The sequence below is a fragment of the Penicillium citrinum genome (assembly GCF_028827155.1).
Source record: "Penicillium citrinum strain IBT 23319 chromosome Unknown utg000009l:1.0-4274883.0:1.0-4276374.0, whole genome shotgun sequence".
Classification (NCBI taxonomy): domain Eukaryota; kingdom Fungi; phylum Ascomycota; class Eurotiomycetes; order Eurotiales; family Aspergillaceae; genus Penicillium; species Penicillium citrinum.
The window spans coordinates 3286643-3303767 of record NW_026622694.1 but is presented as its reverse complement, the minus strand read 5'-3'; the positions used below and the strand labels follow the sequence as shown (position 1 = coordinate 3303767).

At 48.3% G+C, this 17125-nt stretch overlaps 7 protein-coding genes across 7 annotated transcripts; 5 read left to right on the top strand and 2 right to left on the bottom strand.

Annotated features, from left to right (window-relative positions):
• Nucleotides 1-552: 552 nt before the first annotated feature.
• On the top strand, nucleotides 553-3279 carry N7469_010713 (ubiquitin ligase complex subunit HRD3; the record flags this gene model as incomplete). Its single annotated transcript, XM_056649618.1, has 4 exons — nucleotides 553-589; nucleotides 654-788; nucleotides 870-2798; nucleotides 2861-3279. The coding sequence occupies 4 exons, from the start codon at nucleotides 553-555 to the stop codon at nucleotides 3277-3279; spliced, it is 2520 nt and encodes an 839-aa protein (XP_056496749.1).
• A 179-nt stretch (nucleotides 3280-3458) lies between these two features.
• N7469_010712 (putative DNA repair protein Dds20/Mei5) lies at nucleotides 3459-4160 on the top strand (the record flags this gene model as incomplete). The annotated part of the gene is made up of 1 exon (XM_056649617.1): nucleotides 3459-4160. The coding sequence occupies one exon, from the start codon at nucleotides 3459-3461 to the stop codon at nucleotides 4158-4160; it is 702 nt and encodes a 233-aa protein (XP_056496748.1).
• A 367-nt stretch (nucleotides 4161-4527) lies between these two features.
• On the top strand, nucleotides 4528-5592 carry N7469_010711 (uncharacterized protein; the record flags this gene model as incomplete). Its single annotated transcript, XM_056649616.1, has 1 exon — nucleotides 4528-5592. The coding sequence occupies one exon, from the start codon at nucleotides 4528-4530 to the stop codon at nucleotides 5590-5592; it is 1065 nt and encodes a 354-aa protein (XP_056496747.1).
• Nucleotides 5593-5885: 293 nt separating this feature from the next.
• N7469_010710 (uncharacterized protein) lies at nucleotides 5886-6478 on the top strand (the record flags this gene model as incomplete). The annotated part of the gene is made up of 2 exons (XM_056649615.1): nucleotides 5886-6014; nucleotides 6068-6478. 2 exons carry the CDS (start codon nucleotides 5886-5888, stop codon nucleotides 6476-6478), a joined length of 540 nt encoding a protein of 179 aa, XP_056496746.1.
• Nucleotides 6479-6573: 95 nt separating this feature from the next.
• On the bottom strand, nucleotides 6574-8607 carry N7469_010709 (Amidase; the record flags this gene model as incomplete). Its single annotated transcript, XM_056649614.1, has 1 exon — nucleotides 6574-8607. The coding sequence occupies one exon, from the start codon at nucleotides 8605-8607 to the stop codon at nucleotides 6574-6576; it is 2034 nt and encodes a 677-aa protein (XP_056496745.1).
• Nucleotides 8608-9046: 439 nt separating this feature from the next.
• On the top strand, nucleotides 9047-10793 carry N7469_010708 (putative MFS allantoate transporter; the record flags this gene model as incomplete). Its single annotated transcript, XM_056649613.1, has 5 exons — nucleotides 9047-9247; nucleotides 9316-9346; nucleotides 9421-9577; nucleotides 9609-9706; nucleotides 9760-10793. 5 exons carry the CDS (start codon nucleotides 9047-9049, stop codon nucleotides 10791-10793), a joined length of 1521 nt encoding a protein of 506 aa, XP_056496744.1.
• An 863-nt stretch (nucleotides 10794-11656) lies between these two features.
• Nucleotides 11657-17086, bottom strand: N7469_010707 (DNA-directed RNA polymerase II subunit RPB1; the record flags this gene model as incomplete). The annotated part of the gene is made up of 4 exons (XM_056649612.1): nucleotides 16924-17086; nucleotides 16688-16844; nucleotides 16554-16624; nucleotides 11657-16489 (listed from the first exon to the last, which is right to left on the bottom strand). The coding sequence occupies exons 1-4, from the start codon at nucleotides 17050-17052 to the stop codon at nucleotides 11657-11659; spliced, it is 5190 nt and encodes a 1729-aa protein (XP_056496743.1). The 5' UTR covers nucleotides 17053-17086.
• Between the last annotated feature and the right edge of the window lie 39 nt (nucleotides 17087-17125).

The following is a 17125-nucleotide window of genomic DNA, read 5'->3' as shown; positions in this document are numbered from 1 at the left end:
CGCGAATTATTGGTACTAGGTATTCTAGGTATTCTTTTGATACTAATTTGTTCAGTCAGGTTGATTGTTATCTACTAGTACCTAATCAGGAATTCAGCATATAGGAAATGCTTTCGGAAATTTACATCACCAAGAATTGGCCGAATCTTTGAAGAAATTCAAGAAATTCATAATATACACTCTAGAACGTGCGGGATTGGGGACTATCCATCTTCTGGGGGACTCTCGTTGTTGCGCCAAGATCATGAACTACCTTGGCGCAAAAAGGCAAGGCGCAGTAAGTATCGAAAGTAGTTATGTTAGTCAAGTAGCCCAATAGAAGTAAAGAATCACAACCTGGAAATGTTTAGGTTGATGCCTTTGTGATGCCAAGACAATCGTATACAAGCGGAGCGATGATTCGCCCTCGGCAAAATGAAGCTCCGTCAAGCCAAGTGGCCCGTTGGAACGAACTACATCACCGATTCCCGCTGACACTCTTTTGACTTGTGCATTTCCACGAGTCGTGATGCGACTTTCACTTCTCTGCAAATTCTTTACATTGTAGGCATTATGAGGGCCTCATCACCCTGGTTTTTGCCGGCCCTATGTATGCCCCTCGGCCTGTTTATATCCGAAGTCGCGCAACAGCAAGCTGACCATATCCTCCCTAGTGCTGCTACAAGCATACGCGGCAGGGTCAACACAAGTGCCGACCGACAGTGATCCAGCAACTGATATCACTGGAAATGCGGATAACACGCAGTTCGTATTTCAAGCGCAGGAGCCAGAGCTTCCACCGGTCAGCCGTAAGTTAACCCCCGGATATACCACGTGAGAGGTTTCAAAGTACCAGTATAACTAATAAGTGATCATTTTGATAACCTTAGAACGAGTCGAAGACGCCTGGAGTACCCTACGATCCGCGAAACCCAATAATTTGAAGGCCGATAAACCGAATGGACTGCTCGGATACTCTCTATACTACGGCCGGGAAGCCTTCCGCGTGCTGTTCCTCAATGGGCCTGCTTCGGGCAAACCTGAACAGAAGGTTAGCTCCAGTGTTTCCCGTGCGGTAGAAGAGCTCAGAGCTGCGGTGGAGGAAGATGCGGACCCGGATGCAATGTTCCTCTTGGCCGAAATGAACTTCTACGGCAATTACACATACCCACGCAACTTCAGCGAAGCATTTTTCTGGTACAATGAGCTAGCATGGTTGAATGGAAACAGTACTGCACAGTCTATGGTTGGTTTCATGTATGCGACGGGCATTGGAAATGCCGTTGAACGTGACCAGGCGAAAGCGTTGATGTATCATGAATTTGCCGCAGAAGGCGGAAACACACGATCCGAAATGACACTTGCGTATCGCTATCATACTGGGATTGGAACACCCAAGAACTGCGAAAACGCGGTTCTTTACTATAAAAGAGTCGCCGACAAAGCCATCCAGCACTATCGATCTGGGCCTCCCGGCGGCCATGCTTTGATCAGGGAGTCCTATCGGTGGGCAGAAGAGGAGGGTGGCGTCTACGGAGAAGGCGCTAGCTTCTCAAGCTCGGGTCATAATGCACGAGATACTGCGTATTCGTCGGCTGAAGCCAGCGTTGAGGACCTGATGGAATATCTGAGCCTATTGTCTCACAAGGGAGATTTAAAAGCGACCTTCAGCTTGGGAAAGATGCACTATGACGGCGCTCGTGGCCTCCCTCGCAACTTTCGGAAAGCTATGAAATATTTTAACATTGTTGCGAAGAAGTATTGGGCCAAGGACGGATCTATCAGCCCTAGTCCCCCTGCAGGACTTGATAAACTGGCTGCCAAGGCAGCGGGGCACATAGGTCTCATGTTTCTACGCGGCGAGGGCGTTGATCAAAACTACCCAACTGCTCTCGGCTGGTTCCGGCGCGGTGTTACGAATGGAGATGCTCTTTGCCAGCACCAGATGGGGCTGATGTACCTCCATGGATATGGGGTCCCCGAGGATGCATACCAAGCATCTTCATATTTCAAGGCCTCAGCGGACCAGGATTACCCAGCATCAGAGACACGACTAGGCGCACTCTTCTTGGACCAAGGCGATGTAGCGACCGCGACGCGCTACTTTGATCTTGCCGCTCGATTGGGGTGGATGGAAGCATACTATTATCTCGCCGAAATGGCCAATTTTGGCGTTGGCCGACAGGCCCACTGCGGAGTTGCTGCTGCCTACTATAAATTGGTCGCAGAAAAGGCTGAGGCAATCCACTCGGCATTTGCAGAATCCAATGCTGCATATGAGGCTGGTGACCATGAAGGTGCCCTAATTCCAGCTATGATGGCTGCAGAGCAAGGCTATGAGCATGCGCAAGCCAATGTAGCATTCCTGCTCGATGAGCAACGATCCTTGTTTTCTCTGGATTCCATTCTGCCCTGGGCAAAGAAACCCCGGTCTTCGCTGTTGCGTAACGCTGCGCTGGCACTGATCTACTGGACAAGGTCGTCTAGACAGGCCAACATTGACTCCTTGATCAAGATGGGTGACTATTACCTAGCTGGCATGGGGACTGTTTTGGATGCCGATAAGGCGTCTACCTGCTATCACAATGCCGCTGAAGCCCATCATAGTGCTCAGGCGTATTGGAATCTGGGATGGATGCACGAAAATGGGGTTGCAGTGCAGCAGGATTTCCATATGGCTAAAAGATATTATGATTTAGCCCTTGAAACAAACTCTGAGGCTTATCTTCCGGTCAAGCTTAGTCTGTTAAAATTAAGGGCTCGGGGATACTGGAATCGTATCACCAACGGAGACATCAATCCGATCCGTGATGACGAAGGTAAGCAGATAGCTTTATGATTCCATACTCTCGAACTTCTCACTAATTATCTTCCTCTGCAGACGTTCAACCTCGACGTACCTTCAAAGAATGGGTTGCAGCGTTCCTTGAAAATGAAGCACAATACTACGATGCGCTCTATGAGGGACAAGACGAAGATCATGAATTCGGGAGAAGTCTAGATGGAGAACACCAAGACGGGTACTATGATGACCTTGAGTTCGATATCGACGAAGGCATGCTCGAAGGACTTCTCATTGTCGGACTTGCGGCCACCCTCCTTGTACTCGTCTATATCCGACAGCAACAACAGCGCAATCGTCAGAATCAAAATGCCGCGAACCCAGGGGATGGAAATGCAAACAACGCGAATCCGAATCCGAATCCGAATGCTAACGTAAATGCGAATGACCGTGGTTTCTTTCCACGTCCTGGGGAACCAGAATTTGGACAATGGCTAGCTGGAGGAGTCGGTCATTAATGATGAATCTGTATTGAATATTGAATGTCATGTTTCGGATGTAGATAGTATTAAAACATTGGACGCTTTTTTGCATGGTCTCTCACTTTGAAGACTCAACCTCGTTCGGATCTTTCCATCATTTGCAACTTCCCTTCCCCCTCTTCCCCCTCAATCTCTTTCCATTGACTCTCGTGAATATGTCCACCGATCTGCATCAACCCAAACGTCGTCGTCTCGATCCGACATGTACTCTTTCCAAGCCCTTCAAATCACCGTTCCCTAAGCCTACGGCTGTTGAGCCGGCAGAGTGTCTCCCACGTACTCCACAAACCCCGAAGAACTCTCAATCCTCAACCGATAAAGCGGCCTTAGAAGAATCGCTTACATTGCTTAAAACGCCTTCTCCGGTCTGCCCTCTACGCAAACCCTTTCGACGACGCCCAGGTCTCTCAACACCAACACGATCTCCCCTCGGGGATCCTGAGATCTTGGCCTTGCAGCGACAGCAAAGCATGCTACGATCACGTTTATCCTCATTGTGTACCGATCTTGATGCGGCAAATCAGGCCCTTCGTATCGAATCATCAACCAAGGATCGTGAGCTCGAAGCTTTGATTATCAAGTGGCGTCATGTCAGCCAGGAAGTAGCCGATGAAGTCTTTGAAGGAGCTCAGGAACGAGTGAAACAGATGGGTGGATTGAAAGCTTGGAAGGAGCAAAGCAAGCGGGATGCATTCCGGTGGGACTTTGAAGATGAAAGTAATGGGAGAGAAGACGAGGGCGAGGGCGAGAAAGAGCAGCCCAACTATTCGCAAGAGACTGACGGGACTCCGAACATCGAAGGACAGGAGGTACATGCTGGTCAAAGTATCTTAATTTTGAACTATCATTCGGGCTAAGACTTGACTCTAGGAATTTACAATGAAGTACATGCTGAATATGCTCAACATCGATTCGAATTTGATTGGGTATGACTCGCTGACCAACAAATGGATTCGGCAATGAGAAGGGAAGAGATATGTGACTCTTGAGATGATGATGTCCTGATAATTCTTAACTCATTGACTGGTGGGATCTGTTTTAGTTTCTATCAGCTCGATACGAGCCTATCAAGTAATCTCTACGTATGGAGTATGAAAGTATAGTCTATCCAATCCAAATTCAAGAATATTCAATGGTTAACCTCGGCCGAGCCCCGAAACTCTTCTTATCAAACCGCCTTCTCCGCTTCTTTCCTCCCCGCATTTTTTGCTTTTTCCACTTCTCATGTCGCGCCCATTCAAACATAGAGATATTGCATGTGCTCGCTGCTTTCGCCTAAAGCGAAAGTGCGATCACGCGAAGCCCACCTGCGGTGAATGTCGTCGCAAAGGCGCCGAGTGTCTGCCTGCTCGATCTCGCAGGTCCGGGGATAGCGTTACTGTACCGGTTGCCTATCTCAAAGAACTGGAGAGGCGAGTTGCTGAATTAGAAGATGCGTCTCGCGTCGCTGGCTCGCATGTTGAATTGCGCGATGCAAGTGTTCAAACGGATTTCGAAGATGGAGTCGAGAACTATACCACTGACACCATTCAAGACGGAGCCCTGATGCTATCTCAAACACATGTTTGCCGCCAATCACCTTTCTCTCAGATGGAGACCTTCGAAGACGTATTCGGTCAAATAAATGATAATAATCTTGACTTCTTGCGCCTTGATAAGGGACCGACATATCCGATCCTCGGGGACGACTCGCTCTGGCTTACAGAACTTTATACAAACGTATATTTCTCGATAGCGCATCGTGAATGGCCCTTTCTCAACGAATCCACATGGAAAGGCTGGCAAAAGCAGGTGGGTCTACAGGATCAAGAAGAATGGAGGTATTTCTTCTTGAGAATGGTATACGCCATTGGCGCATCTCTCTGCAACACCATGCATGGGGATCCCGCCCATTTGACACGAGCGAGAGAGCTTTATACATCGGCAATGAATTATTATCCGCACGTTGTGGGCCATACATCGATGATCCTGCAGGTCCAGGCGTCTCTACTCCTGATTGTGTATGCTTTACATTGCCCCTCTTCGGAGGAGATCGCAACAAGTGTTTCTTCAATAATGCCATTCTGCATTACAGCGATGACGGAAATGCGAAGATACATGCGGATAAACCAAGGGGACAAGACCCTCAGCGCCTCAGGAGAGGCTTCAATGGAGAATATGTTTATCACCTGTTATATGTTAAATGAAATCGTTGCCTCTGGCTGGGATCGACCTGTATCCGCTGCATATCGGGTCATCGACGACGATGTTAGTATCGCAACAACAAAGGCCAATACCAAACCTCACTGACGTTTCATCATTAGTTGTCTCAACTTGGAGACTCAGTGCAACCAGCTGTTCAGACGCATCCAGCTATTAGCCATCTATTTCGGCTTCGAAAGATTCAAACAAATATAAGAAGATCTCTCGAGAACTCAAGATGGGCATTTTCTGAAGAAAAAGCTGCTTTTAGCTCTTCTCTGAGATCAGCATTAGATCTCTGGCGGCAAGATATACCGCAATATGGAACGGAGGAAGTCTCGTGTGGTTATTATAACCCAAATTGGATGACCAAATTATACGACTATAGCATATTAATATTGATGGAGGAAAAGCGCAATTTTGTTGACCAAGATGGCACAGAAGACATCTTCGCTGCCGTTGTTGAGGTCTGCCTTAAATTTCGCCAATTCCAGGAGGAGGGACAGGTCTTATGCTTCACATGGTCTGCAGTAAGTATGGCCCAATCGTACCATGAAAGTATTTATACTTACCTTTTGGCTAGCTTGTATTCCAATTTCGAGCTAGCATCATGCTTCTTTATTTGATATGGGCGACAAGACCTATACTAAATGATCCGAATTTCCAAGAACAACCCAGAAACTACGACTCACCAGAAGCCATTGAAGCATGTACCAAGACTCTGAGGTGTTTTGCAGATCGATGGAGCGATGCTATTGCATATTCCAAGGTCTTTGAGTTTCTTCACCAGAAAGTTCTCTTGCACACCGGTGGAAGCTCCTCAGAAAATCAAAATCTTGCGCTGGAAGAAGCCGAACTTTTCTTACAACAGCTTAAGGATAAGTACCTTCACCGGGCGATACTTGGAATGATCGAAGATATTATGTATGGAGGATTTGTGCGATACGAGGAGATATCAGATGATTATATGACTGAGATAGCCTGCGAGATGTAAAGTAATATGATATAATATACACTAAAGCATGAAACAATAACGCTCAAAATTGAAGCTATGACACTAAGTATAAAACCGATCCAACTAATCTGGTCTTATAGCAAGATTAGCTTTCCAGATGTAGATCCAGTATCAGAATAAGCTACCAAAATCACAATCGTCTGTTTCAGCGCTGGACTTGCCCAGCTCTTCCACATGTCGTCTCTTTCAGAAACCGGATATGTGGCTGTTACGGACCACTCCTCGCCTTTCCAAGAAACATCGCAAGACTCCCCATTGATATAGCAAGATAGGCTCTTTGCATGAGAGCTGACCGACCCTTCAATTTGAACAATTGTCCTGGAATCTCGAGTTTTCTTTTGTTGACTCTTCACAACGAAATCCAATTGATTCGCGGCCATGTCCTCACCAGAAATATTGTTGCTAGTGCCTGTCATAATGATATCCGAGTCAAGAGCTGGCGTAAGAGAAGGTTGAACACGAGACTTTGTCGCCATCTCAAAAGCAAACCCATAGCTGAGAATATTGTTATCATCGTAGGCCTTTCCAGCGAATGTTAAATTGACTGGCATATTTGTGTCATCCATGATTCCCATGGGTACAGAGATGGTTGGAATACCTAGATGACGAATTGGTCGATTTCCATTAGAATATTTGACACCATTAGTCCATGCGAAATTGGAAGCATCTTTATCCACATCGGCGTTTGCAGCACCAATATCCCCGTTAGCCGGGAAAACGACGGCATCTAGCTCATGCTGATCCATCCATGCCTCGAATGTATTCTTCCGGGCTTCCTCCAGAGCCCGTATGGCTTGCTTTATACCGGGTACTTCGAAAATAGAAGAAGGCTTGGTACGTGGGTACTCCACGATCTCATTCCACCGGGGTTTGTTAGCGGCTTCAGGCGTGCCTAGCAGCGATCCAGGTGCAAGTGGGAAAATCGTAGCCGGGTCAACGTGTATTAAGGAGTCTAGACCTTTTTGCCCATTTGAAGCGAGGAAATCATCCCAGGCATGAGAGACTACCTCACATCGCTCCTTGCCAGCCCAGTTCTCTGGAAGATTCGCGACTGTGACGAGTTGGCCCGTGGATGCATTGGACTCATATTCTGTGACCAGAGGAAAGTCGGTTTCAATGACTTCGGCACCACTTGCTTCCAAGGCCTTCCTGGCTTCATTCCACAGTTTTATGATCGATTGGCGAGTTTTGAGTTGGCTGATTTGGGGTGTAGAAAAGTCGCTACCCCCAATGTACATTGAAGGCACAGCAATCCGTTTACCCTTCAATGAAGATCTTTCCCCAAGTGCAGAAAAGCGCTCTGGTCGAATGGAAGTTATAGAAGGAATCGAGACAATTTTCTGTTCGTTATAAAAATCTCCAATTGGCGTCTCATCTGCGACGGCCAAGATATCCAGAACACAAAAAAGATCAGCAATGGTCCTTGTATGAGGAACTAGAACATCGCAAGTGGGATATAGAGGAAAGACTCCGCGCAGAGGCAGCAGGCCCTTTGAAGGCGTATAAGCAACTATGGCATTATTCGAAGCAGGCGACCTGCCCGAGGAGACAGTCTCCGTCCCAAGGGAGAATGCGCACAAATTGGCCGCTGTCGCAACCGCGGACCCATTAGATGAGCCAGAGGCATATGCCGCCGCAAGATAGTTGGGGTTATAGGGACTTTCGGCGCGTCCCCATACTCCACGCTGCATTCCACCGTATGCCATGGCTGGCATGTTTGTGCGACCAAGGAGCACTGCCCCAGCGTTGCGGAGAATCTGTACGCATGCCGCGTCTTCATTGGCGATGAGTTTCTCAAAAGCCGGAGACCCATTGCCAATTACCAGTCCTTTCACTTTGATATTGTCTTTCACAAGATATGGAATTCCTTCCAGCGGTCGTGGTGGAAGTCCTTGTCTGCGTCTTGCATCTGATGCCGATGCTTCATCAAAGGCAGCAGGGTTGATGATTGGTATAGCGCTTAGTTTCAACCCATTTGCATCATAGACACTGATTCGTCGCAGATACCGTGATACAAGATCGACGCTTGTCAGAGACCCCGATGAAAGCGCATCTTGTAGTTCTGCAATACTCGCATCGAGGAGGTTGAATGAGTGATCAGAAGCCATTCTTTGTTTTTCTTTTGCTTGCAGTTGATTACAGGGATTGGCTCCGCCTCGCCTCTTATCACCTATTTGTATCGAGATATTTCCGTGCCAAATCGGCTGATCAATGAGAACTGACAACCGAAAGAGCAAGTCCTCACGATTGGATTAGGGTTTGTTGAACATCTGACGTCGTGCGGAGACGGCGGAGTCTTGTCCGCTCGCTTTCTCCACAGCCGAGGCGGGCTACTGTCCGCCTATCAATCACAGTTGTTGAAAGAGCAATACAATTGGGAAATCCAGTGATGAGCTTATCTGCTTGGCAATCCTGATAGCAAACCAGATGGGCTCGATATCTCTTGTCAAGGTATTTATAAAGCCAGGGGGAGGAGGGGGGAAATGGAGGGGATTGAAGACCTTCTGGTATAGTATACTCCTAGTTCCTTCAAACATTAAAGCCATCATGGATCTAAAAGAGTCGGACCGGGACTCGAAAGTGGATAAAACGTGCAATGTGGAGAAAGACTTGGACAATGTTGCACTTGGAGAGGTCCATGATATCGGCGCCAATCTCTATGTGGAAGCCGAACAGCTATCCAACGAGGAATTAGAACGGGAGGGAGCTAAGGTGCTGCGTCTCTTAGACTGGAGACTTATGCCAATTGTTAGTGATGAATAACATTTTCGTCGTTAAACCTGAAGTGTCAGCTAATCGAGGATGTATCGTTTTAGCTCTATGTAACATACGTGATTCAATTTCTTGGTACGATGAGCATTTCAAGGACCTCCAGTTCTCAATGAAAGACTAGTATCAGCTAACAATTTACAATACTTCAGATAAACTATCTTTGAACTATGCGTCGGCATATTCTCTTATCCCGGACCTCGGACTTGAAGGACAGCGATACTCTTGGGTAGCTGCTATCTTCAACTTCGGATATCTCTTTTGGGCTATTCCAGCTAATCTCTTGATTCAAAAACTACCCGTTGCCAAGTACATGGGGGGGTATGCTGCTGACTTGGAGTGTCCTGGTCGTTGCTCATATCGGAGCAAAGAACTATGCCGGGATCCTGGTGCTTAGATTTCTCTTAGGCATGGCAGAAGCTGGAGTTAGTCCTTGCAGTAAGAACTACACGAAACCATACTTGAAAGAAACGATTTATTAACTCGAACAGTGATGGTCATAACTTCCATGTTCTATAAACGATCCGAGCAACCTTTACGCATGGCTATCTGGTTGAGTGCGAACGGCATGGCGACCATGGTTGGAGCGCTTCTAGGATTTGGTTTAGGGCATTCACATAACACTAATTTGCACAGCTGGCAGCTCATCTTCTTGACCATTGGGCTGCTCAATTTCGTTTGCGGATGTGTCTTTCTCGCCCTTATGCCCGACTCTCCCAGCTCTGCGCGATTCCTAACACATCGCCAAAAAGTCGTAGCCGTGCGACGTGTAGCAGAAAACATGATCGGAGTGAAAACTAAGCAGATCAAATTTGGCCAGGCAATCGAAGCCCTATACGATGTCAAGGTTCTTTGTTGCGGCGGAATTGGAATCGCATGTGGTGTGATAAATGGAGGTGTATCGAACTTTGCTTCATCTTTAATCAAGGGTTATGGATTTAGTGGGATATATGCCACTCTTCTTCAACTACCGACGGGTGCTTTCGAAGCTGCTATCGTTCCCATATGTGGGATTATTGCCACGTATGTTCCCAACTCACGCTGCCTGGTCCTCGCTGTTGTGAGCCTGATACCTTTCGGTGGCCTACTTGGTATTCGATTTACCAGTCTTGACCATCGTTGGACGTTGGTTGGATGCACATGGCTCCAGTATATTATTGGTGCACCTGTCATTGTCTCCTGGAATATTCTTTCCACTAATGTGGCCGGGCATACTAAAAGAGCCGTCGCCAATGGCGTTTGGTTTACATTGTACGCTGCTGGGAACGTTGCAGGTGCCAACATCTTTTTCGCTCACGAGGCACCACGATACTATTCAGGGCTTACAGGGCTCTTGGTTTGTTATGCTGGAATGATCGTCCTTGCTTTGATATTATATGGAGCAATGAGATGGGAAAATGCTCGAAGAGATAAAGGGCTCCGTGCTGAGAATATTGGGACAGAGGATGTTCCATCGAAGGCAATTCTGGATGGCTTCAAAGACATGACGGACATGGAATCTAAGCATTTCAGATATGCTCTCTAAAGTCTATCTCAGACGGAAGAAAGAATATAATTCCAAATATAAAAATAGTTATAATGAACAACTCGAGGTTGGCCGTGCAGTTCAGATAGTATGATCAAAGGAAAATTACCAACAGGCAGACTCACGGCGTCATAGCAACTGACCAAAACAGGATAGATAGGTCATCGATTAAAGTACAATGCTACAACTCTATAGTAGACTTATTGGAGACAAATGTCATTAAAATTCTTTTTATTCAGCTCCCTGAGGCCTGTGTACAGAAGGGGAGAAAATCAAAGCAGATACAAAGCCCCGATTGCGCTCTTCATGCAAAAGAAAAATGAGAAAAGATTGGGGGAAAATCTAAAAGCATGGCGCATTCCCAGAGGATTTTAAGCAACGAGGACGTTTTCGAGAACATAGCCCTAAGAACGAACCGTCATGTGGTGTATCCAAAAAGCAAGACTCTCGGCAACTTAATGCTTCCTCGTAAATCCATCCAGGTTCACTCATGAAGAAAGGGGCAACAAATATCGTTCTCAATTTTGGAAACGAAGCGACGAAGGAAGCAGGGGCATCTTCAGGGGCGGCGGGGCAAAGTAAGGAATAAGGCATGCGAAAGGCTCGCGCGAAAGTTGCTAAAAACAGATACAATCGAAGGGGCAAAACGAGCCCGAATCGTTAAAAAGATAATATGACCATCCAATTCCGAGATGTCACGTGCAAATGATTCTTTTTTGTAATTTATTTCAAAGTTTTGATGTTGGTACAAGGATACAGTCGCTCTAGGAGAGCGTGCCTTGTCTGACCGAACTTCACTGGCGAGGAGACCTATTCAGATGAATTAGAGAGAGCACAATGCTACTTTTGAAACGTTGGAATACCTACGTTGGACTATAAGCCGGAGAAGTCGGACTATATCCCGGAGACGTCGGCGAGCCAGAGAAATTAGGGGACGTCGGCGAGTAAGATTGGGGGCTCGTAGGAGACCACCCAGGCGAGGTGGGTGTGTACTTGGGAGATGTTGGGGACGTGGGGGACAAGTGCCGTCCACCGCCAAGCGCAGGACTGGTAGGACTGTAGCTAGGGGAAGTCGGGCTAAAAGCAGGCGAGGCGGGGCTGAAGCTGGGCGACGTGGGACTGTAATTTGGCGAGGTAGGCGAGAACCCAGGCGACGTAGGTGAATAAGACGGCGAAGTAGGCGAAGCTTGACCGTAGGCAGGCGATGTTGGCGAGTATGCCGGGGATGTTGGAGCAAACGATGGACTTGTTGGCGAGAAACCAGGAGAGGCACCAGAGAAACCAGGGCTGGTCATACCCATACCAGGAGAGGTAGGGGAGTAGCTCGAAGATGGAGCGTAGATAGGAGAGGTTGGGCTGGTATTGAACGGACTGGTAGGAGAGTAACCACCGCCAGGGCTGCGAGCTGCAGGACTGGTAAATCCGCTGAGATCCGGCTGGTAGCCAGGGAACCCAGGCGATTCAGCACCAGCTTGTCGGATAGGAGAGAAGCTGGCATCGGGGTCGCCATCGACCATGTATGGGGTGCTCGCCATTGGTGAAGCACTGTCATATTGAGTAGCAGCTCCGTCCGGAATAATTGCATCCTTCGCACCAACGGTGTTCATCAGACCGAAACGAGCATTGTTCGACACTACTGTGTTCAGTAAATTCTGATCCAAGTAAACATCAAACTCTCCCGTTCCAGCGGGGGCCATTTGTCCCAGAATCAAGTTCTCCGAAACACCGCGGCAATCATCAAGCTCTCCGAATGCGGCAGCCTCCAGAAGAATCTCGACGGTCTCTTCGAAAGAGCAACGCATCAGCGCACCATTGTCGGCACGGTTGATACCGTGACGAGTAACCGGAGTCAGATAACCGCGAACGGTCATCACATCGACCAGCAGCGCCAAGTGACGGTGGTTGACATAAGAACCATCGAAAGCCAGCACTTGAGTCAGCTCACGAAGCACAGCGGTACGAGCAGCCTCGATACCAAACACCTCGAAAATCTCAATGAACTGATTGGAGTAGGTACGAGTAGCATCAACACCTGGGAGAGAAAGAACCGGTGCAAGTGATGAACCACTGGTCTCAAGAACCCACTCCTTGCAGAGAGGGTCCGACTTGCTCGTGTACAGAGTGCCATCTTCCAGAACGCGAACCTTGCTCTTCTCGTTGATGAAAGCACGTTCAACTCCGGGGACACCGCGAAGGGTCAGCGTATCAAGAAGGTGCTGCTCCAGCTTCTTCAGGGTAACATCGTACTCCACATCGTCATCCTCTTCATCCTTCGAATCCTGGATCTGACGAATACGAATGACCTGTTCATCAGCGTTGTTATCACTGAATATAACAGCAATGTCCCTGGGATAGGCCTGTTTGATCTTTGTGGCAACATCTTGGACGGTGAGACCCTTATCAAGAAGCTTGGGTCGACTAAGGACGATACGAAGTAGCCACTTGGATTGCAATGAAGTATCATCGCCAACATCTTCAGGAATGATGAAGTAAGATTCCACCATGTCTCGGTCATTCTCAATGACAGTGGACTGGATGTCTGGATCATAGTAGATCTCAGTGGCCTCGGTAACGGAACGAAGACTGGTGTGTTCGACAACACTTCGCAATTGCTTCGCACCCTCTTTATCGAAGGTCTTATCTCCCTCTTGATAGACAGTCATCGAAGGCGTCTTGATGTTGGTGGCGACGTTCAGAATCTCCTTGAGACGGGGTACACCCAAGGTGACGTTCTTAGACGAGACACCAGCGAAATGGAAGGTGTTAAGTGTCATTTGGGTGGCAGGCTCACCAATGGACTGGGCTGCGAGAACTCCAACCATTTCACCAGGGTTGGCACCAGCACGAGCAAATCTGCTCTCGATGGCACCAATAACGTGTTGGAAGGCAAGCTTGTTGAGCGAGTAGTCTGTAACTAGTCGACGGAAGGCGAGACGGCTGCGCACTTGAGCCTTGAAGAGGAGAGTGGCATTATGTTGCGCCTCACGGGAGATAGGATCATCTCCGCGAACAACAACAAGTCTGTCAAGGAGTGATTGGACTTGAGTAACGACCTCTGCAGGGTGCAAATCACTGATAGTACCCTCGCGAATATTGAATGTGCTGCGTGCCGTTTCCAGGATTCGTTGGATGTTGATGGGCAGTTGCATCATCTCCTCGTCCTCCTTGCAAACAGTGCGGAGGAAGTTACGAGACTCGATCAGTGCATCCCATTCCTCGTCCAAATACCTCTGGACATTCATATCGCCAGCAATCTCATTAGCTTGTTCCAGAACTTCAGGTCCGAGGCTGCGTTCTGGATCCATCACGTCAACGCGGAAGCGTTCCCTCATTTTCTCGTCAGAGCATCGAATGATATCAACACGTTGGTTCTCAATGTGCGCACCATCCAGGCCATCCTCACCGTAGATGAATTGAATGATATCACCTAAGGAGTTTCGAACAGTACCATCGTACTTGACCATCACTTCTTCCAGGGCTTTGACCAGTTTTCGCTGAATGTAACCAGTCTCGGCAGTCTTGACAGCAGTATCAATAAGACCTTCACGACCAGCCATGGCGTGGAAGAAGAACTCAGTGGGTGTGAGACCACGAAGGTATGAGTTCTCAACGAATCCACGGGATTCAGGAGAGTAGTCATCCTTGGTAAAGTGTGGCAGTGTGCGGTACTTGAAGCCGAAGGGAATACGTTTTCCTTCCACGGATTGTTGTCCGACGACAGCGGTCATTTGGGAAATGTTAATTGTAGAACCCTTAGAACCGGATCGAGCCATCTGGATAGCGTTGTTGATATCCTTCAAACTCTTTTCGGTGGCGGCACCAGCCTCATCACGAGCGTTGTTCAAGGCACGCGAGACCTTGCTCTCGAAGGTTTCACGAACGTTCATACCAGGCAGAGCCTCCAAGGTGTTCTCGGTGGCGCTGGCAGTGATCGATTCGACTTCCTGCTTACGCTCGCGAACGGCTTCCTCAATCTTTTGAATGGTATTGTGATCGGGGATGGTATCACCGATACCAATACTGAATCCATGGTGCAGCAACCAGTAATTAACGATTGTCTGAGCTCCATTGAAGAAGTTCACAGCAGTATCACAGCCATATTCGTTGAAAATGGTGTGGATTACACCACCACCGCTGGCACCCACGGTCTTCTTAGAGAGCATACCATACAGCAGCTGTCCACCGTGGATCAGCAGACCACCATCGTTCAGAGGGCTAAACTTCTCGGAAAGCGGTGAGCTGTCCTTGTCGATACGGAGGAGATTGAGACCAGTAGGGAAAGCCATGCTGATCATCTGTTTTCCGGTCCAGCGAGGACGAGGCTTCAGAATAGCCGGAGGGGGGATAAGACCGTCCCAGTCGGGAACCCAGAGCATGAGGTTCATGACTTGATCCCTTGTAAGGAAAGTGTCACGACGGCAAATCTTATAAATACCACAAAGAGTGTCCTGCACGATACCCATAAGAGGACCATTTCGCTGAGGGGACACAATGTTCTTGGGGACCAATGCAAGCTCAGCAAGCTCAGCACGGGCTTCCTCACTTTGAGGAACGTGCAAGTTCATTTCATCACCATCGAAATCAGCGTTATAAGGAGTGGTAACCGACAAGTTCAGACGGAAGGTCGAGAATGGCATCACACGAACGCGGTGACCCATCATGGACTCCTTGTGAAGAGATGGCTGACGGTTGAACAGAATCACATCACCGTTGTCGATGTGGCGTTCCACTTTCCAGCCGTAAAGAAGCTGCTGCGCACCAGCACGCTTCGCATGACGAAGATCAATACGCTCGCCGTTATCACGAACAATATACCTAGCACCAGGGTGCATGTTGGGCCCATTCGAAACCAGGGCTTGCAACTTCTCAATGTTATAGGGAGTAACAACCTCGGGATATGTCAAGATACGTGCTGTAGAGATAGGCACGCCAACTTCGTCAAGTGACAAGTTGGGATCACCCGTGATAACGGTACGCGCAGAGAAATCAACACGCTTTCCCATCAAGTTTTGTCGCAGACGACCTTCCTTACCCTTAAGACGGCTGCGCAAGGCCTTGACGGGGCGATTACCCTTCTGCATCGCCTTTGGCTGACCAGCAATATCATTATCCATGTAAGTGGCGATATGATATTGCAGTAAGGACTCGAATTCACGAATGACATGCTCCGGAGCACCTTCTTGCTCGCAGCGTTGGACATTCTGGTTTGCACGAACAATCTCAGCAAGCTTGTAAGTCAAATCATCTTCACCACGGGATCCACTCGTAGCACCCATCATAACGCTGGGGCGAACGGTGGGAGGGGGGACTGGAAGAACTGTGAGAACCATCCATTCAGGGCGGGCATAGTCGTTGCTTAGGCCCATAACCTCGACCTCCTGGTGAGAAATGTTTCTGAAGATGTTCAAGGCCATCGCTGGTGTGATAACCTTCTTCTCTGGCTGAGCCATTTCGTCCTCCATCATAGCTTTGCTGGGCTTCCATGAGCCCACAAGAGTGATGCCCTCCTTTCGAACAGTTGGTTGAGCGTTACCACACCCACCGTGCTTATATTCCTTCTCATTCTTCTGAGAATCCTCATCGTCGGCTGTCGGATCGGCTTCGCAAACTAGGACATCCTTGGAGAGTCTCCAGATGTTATCGAATCGTCGCTTCGGGTCTCGCATACGTACAGCTTCCCTGAACTTGGGATCAGACTGGTCTCAAAGTTAGCAAAATAATGCCATTAAAAGTTTGCCATCCCAGTGAGGGATGACTAACCGTATTGGCTTTGATCTTTCCACAGTTGTGGCAGACAGTTTCCAGTAGCTTCTTAATCTTGGTCAGAAAACCTGGAAGGAGATTTGTAGATTAGCATCCGTTCGATGTCATGCTTGTTAGGAGCAGACACATACCGATATGAAAAACTGGAGCAGCCAGTTCAATATGGCCAAAATGTCCAGGACATTCCTTTGGACCTTCTTCGCAAGTCTCACAGTTGTACTGGCGATCGATAGTTCCAAGGCGAGGGTCATTAACACCTTTTGTCCGGGGTCTTTGGCGTTGTTCATCCTGCGAGAAAACAAAGTGTTAGATGAGCCACTTGAGATTTCGTTTGTTTCGTTAGAAATAAAGCTGAAGAATCACGTACCATCGTCTCCGGGTATTCCACATGAACCACACTCATGCGCTTGGTTTCCTCGGGGGAGAAAAGACCAAACTGAATCTCCTTGATGGTGCGCAAAGGCGCCTTGGAGAAAGGAAAGAAAACGTTCGACATCGTGGCGGTTGAGGTTGCGAAACTGATAAACCCGGAATCGGATTTGAGAGGTCCGGGGGTATTGGCGCGAACC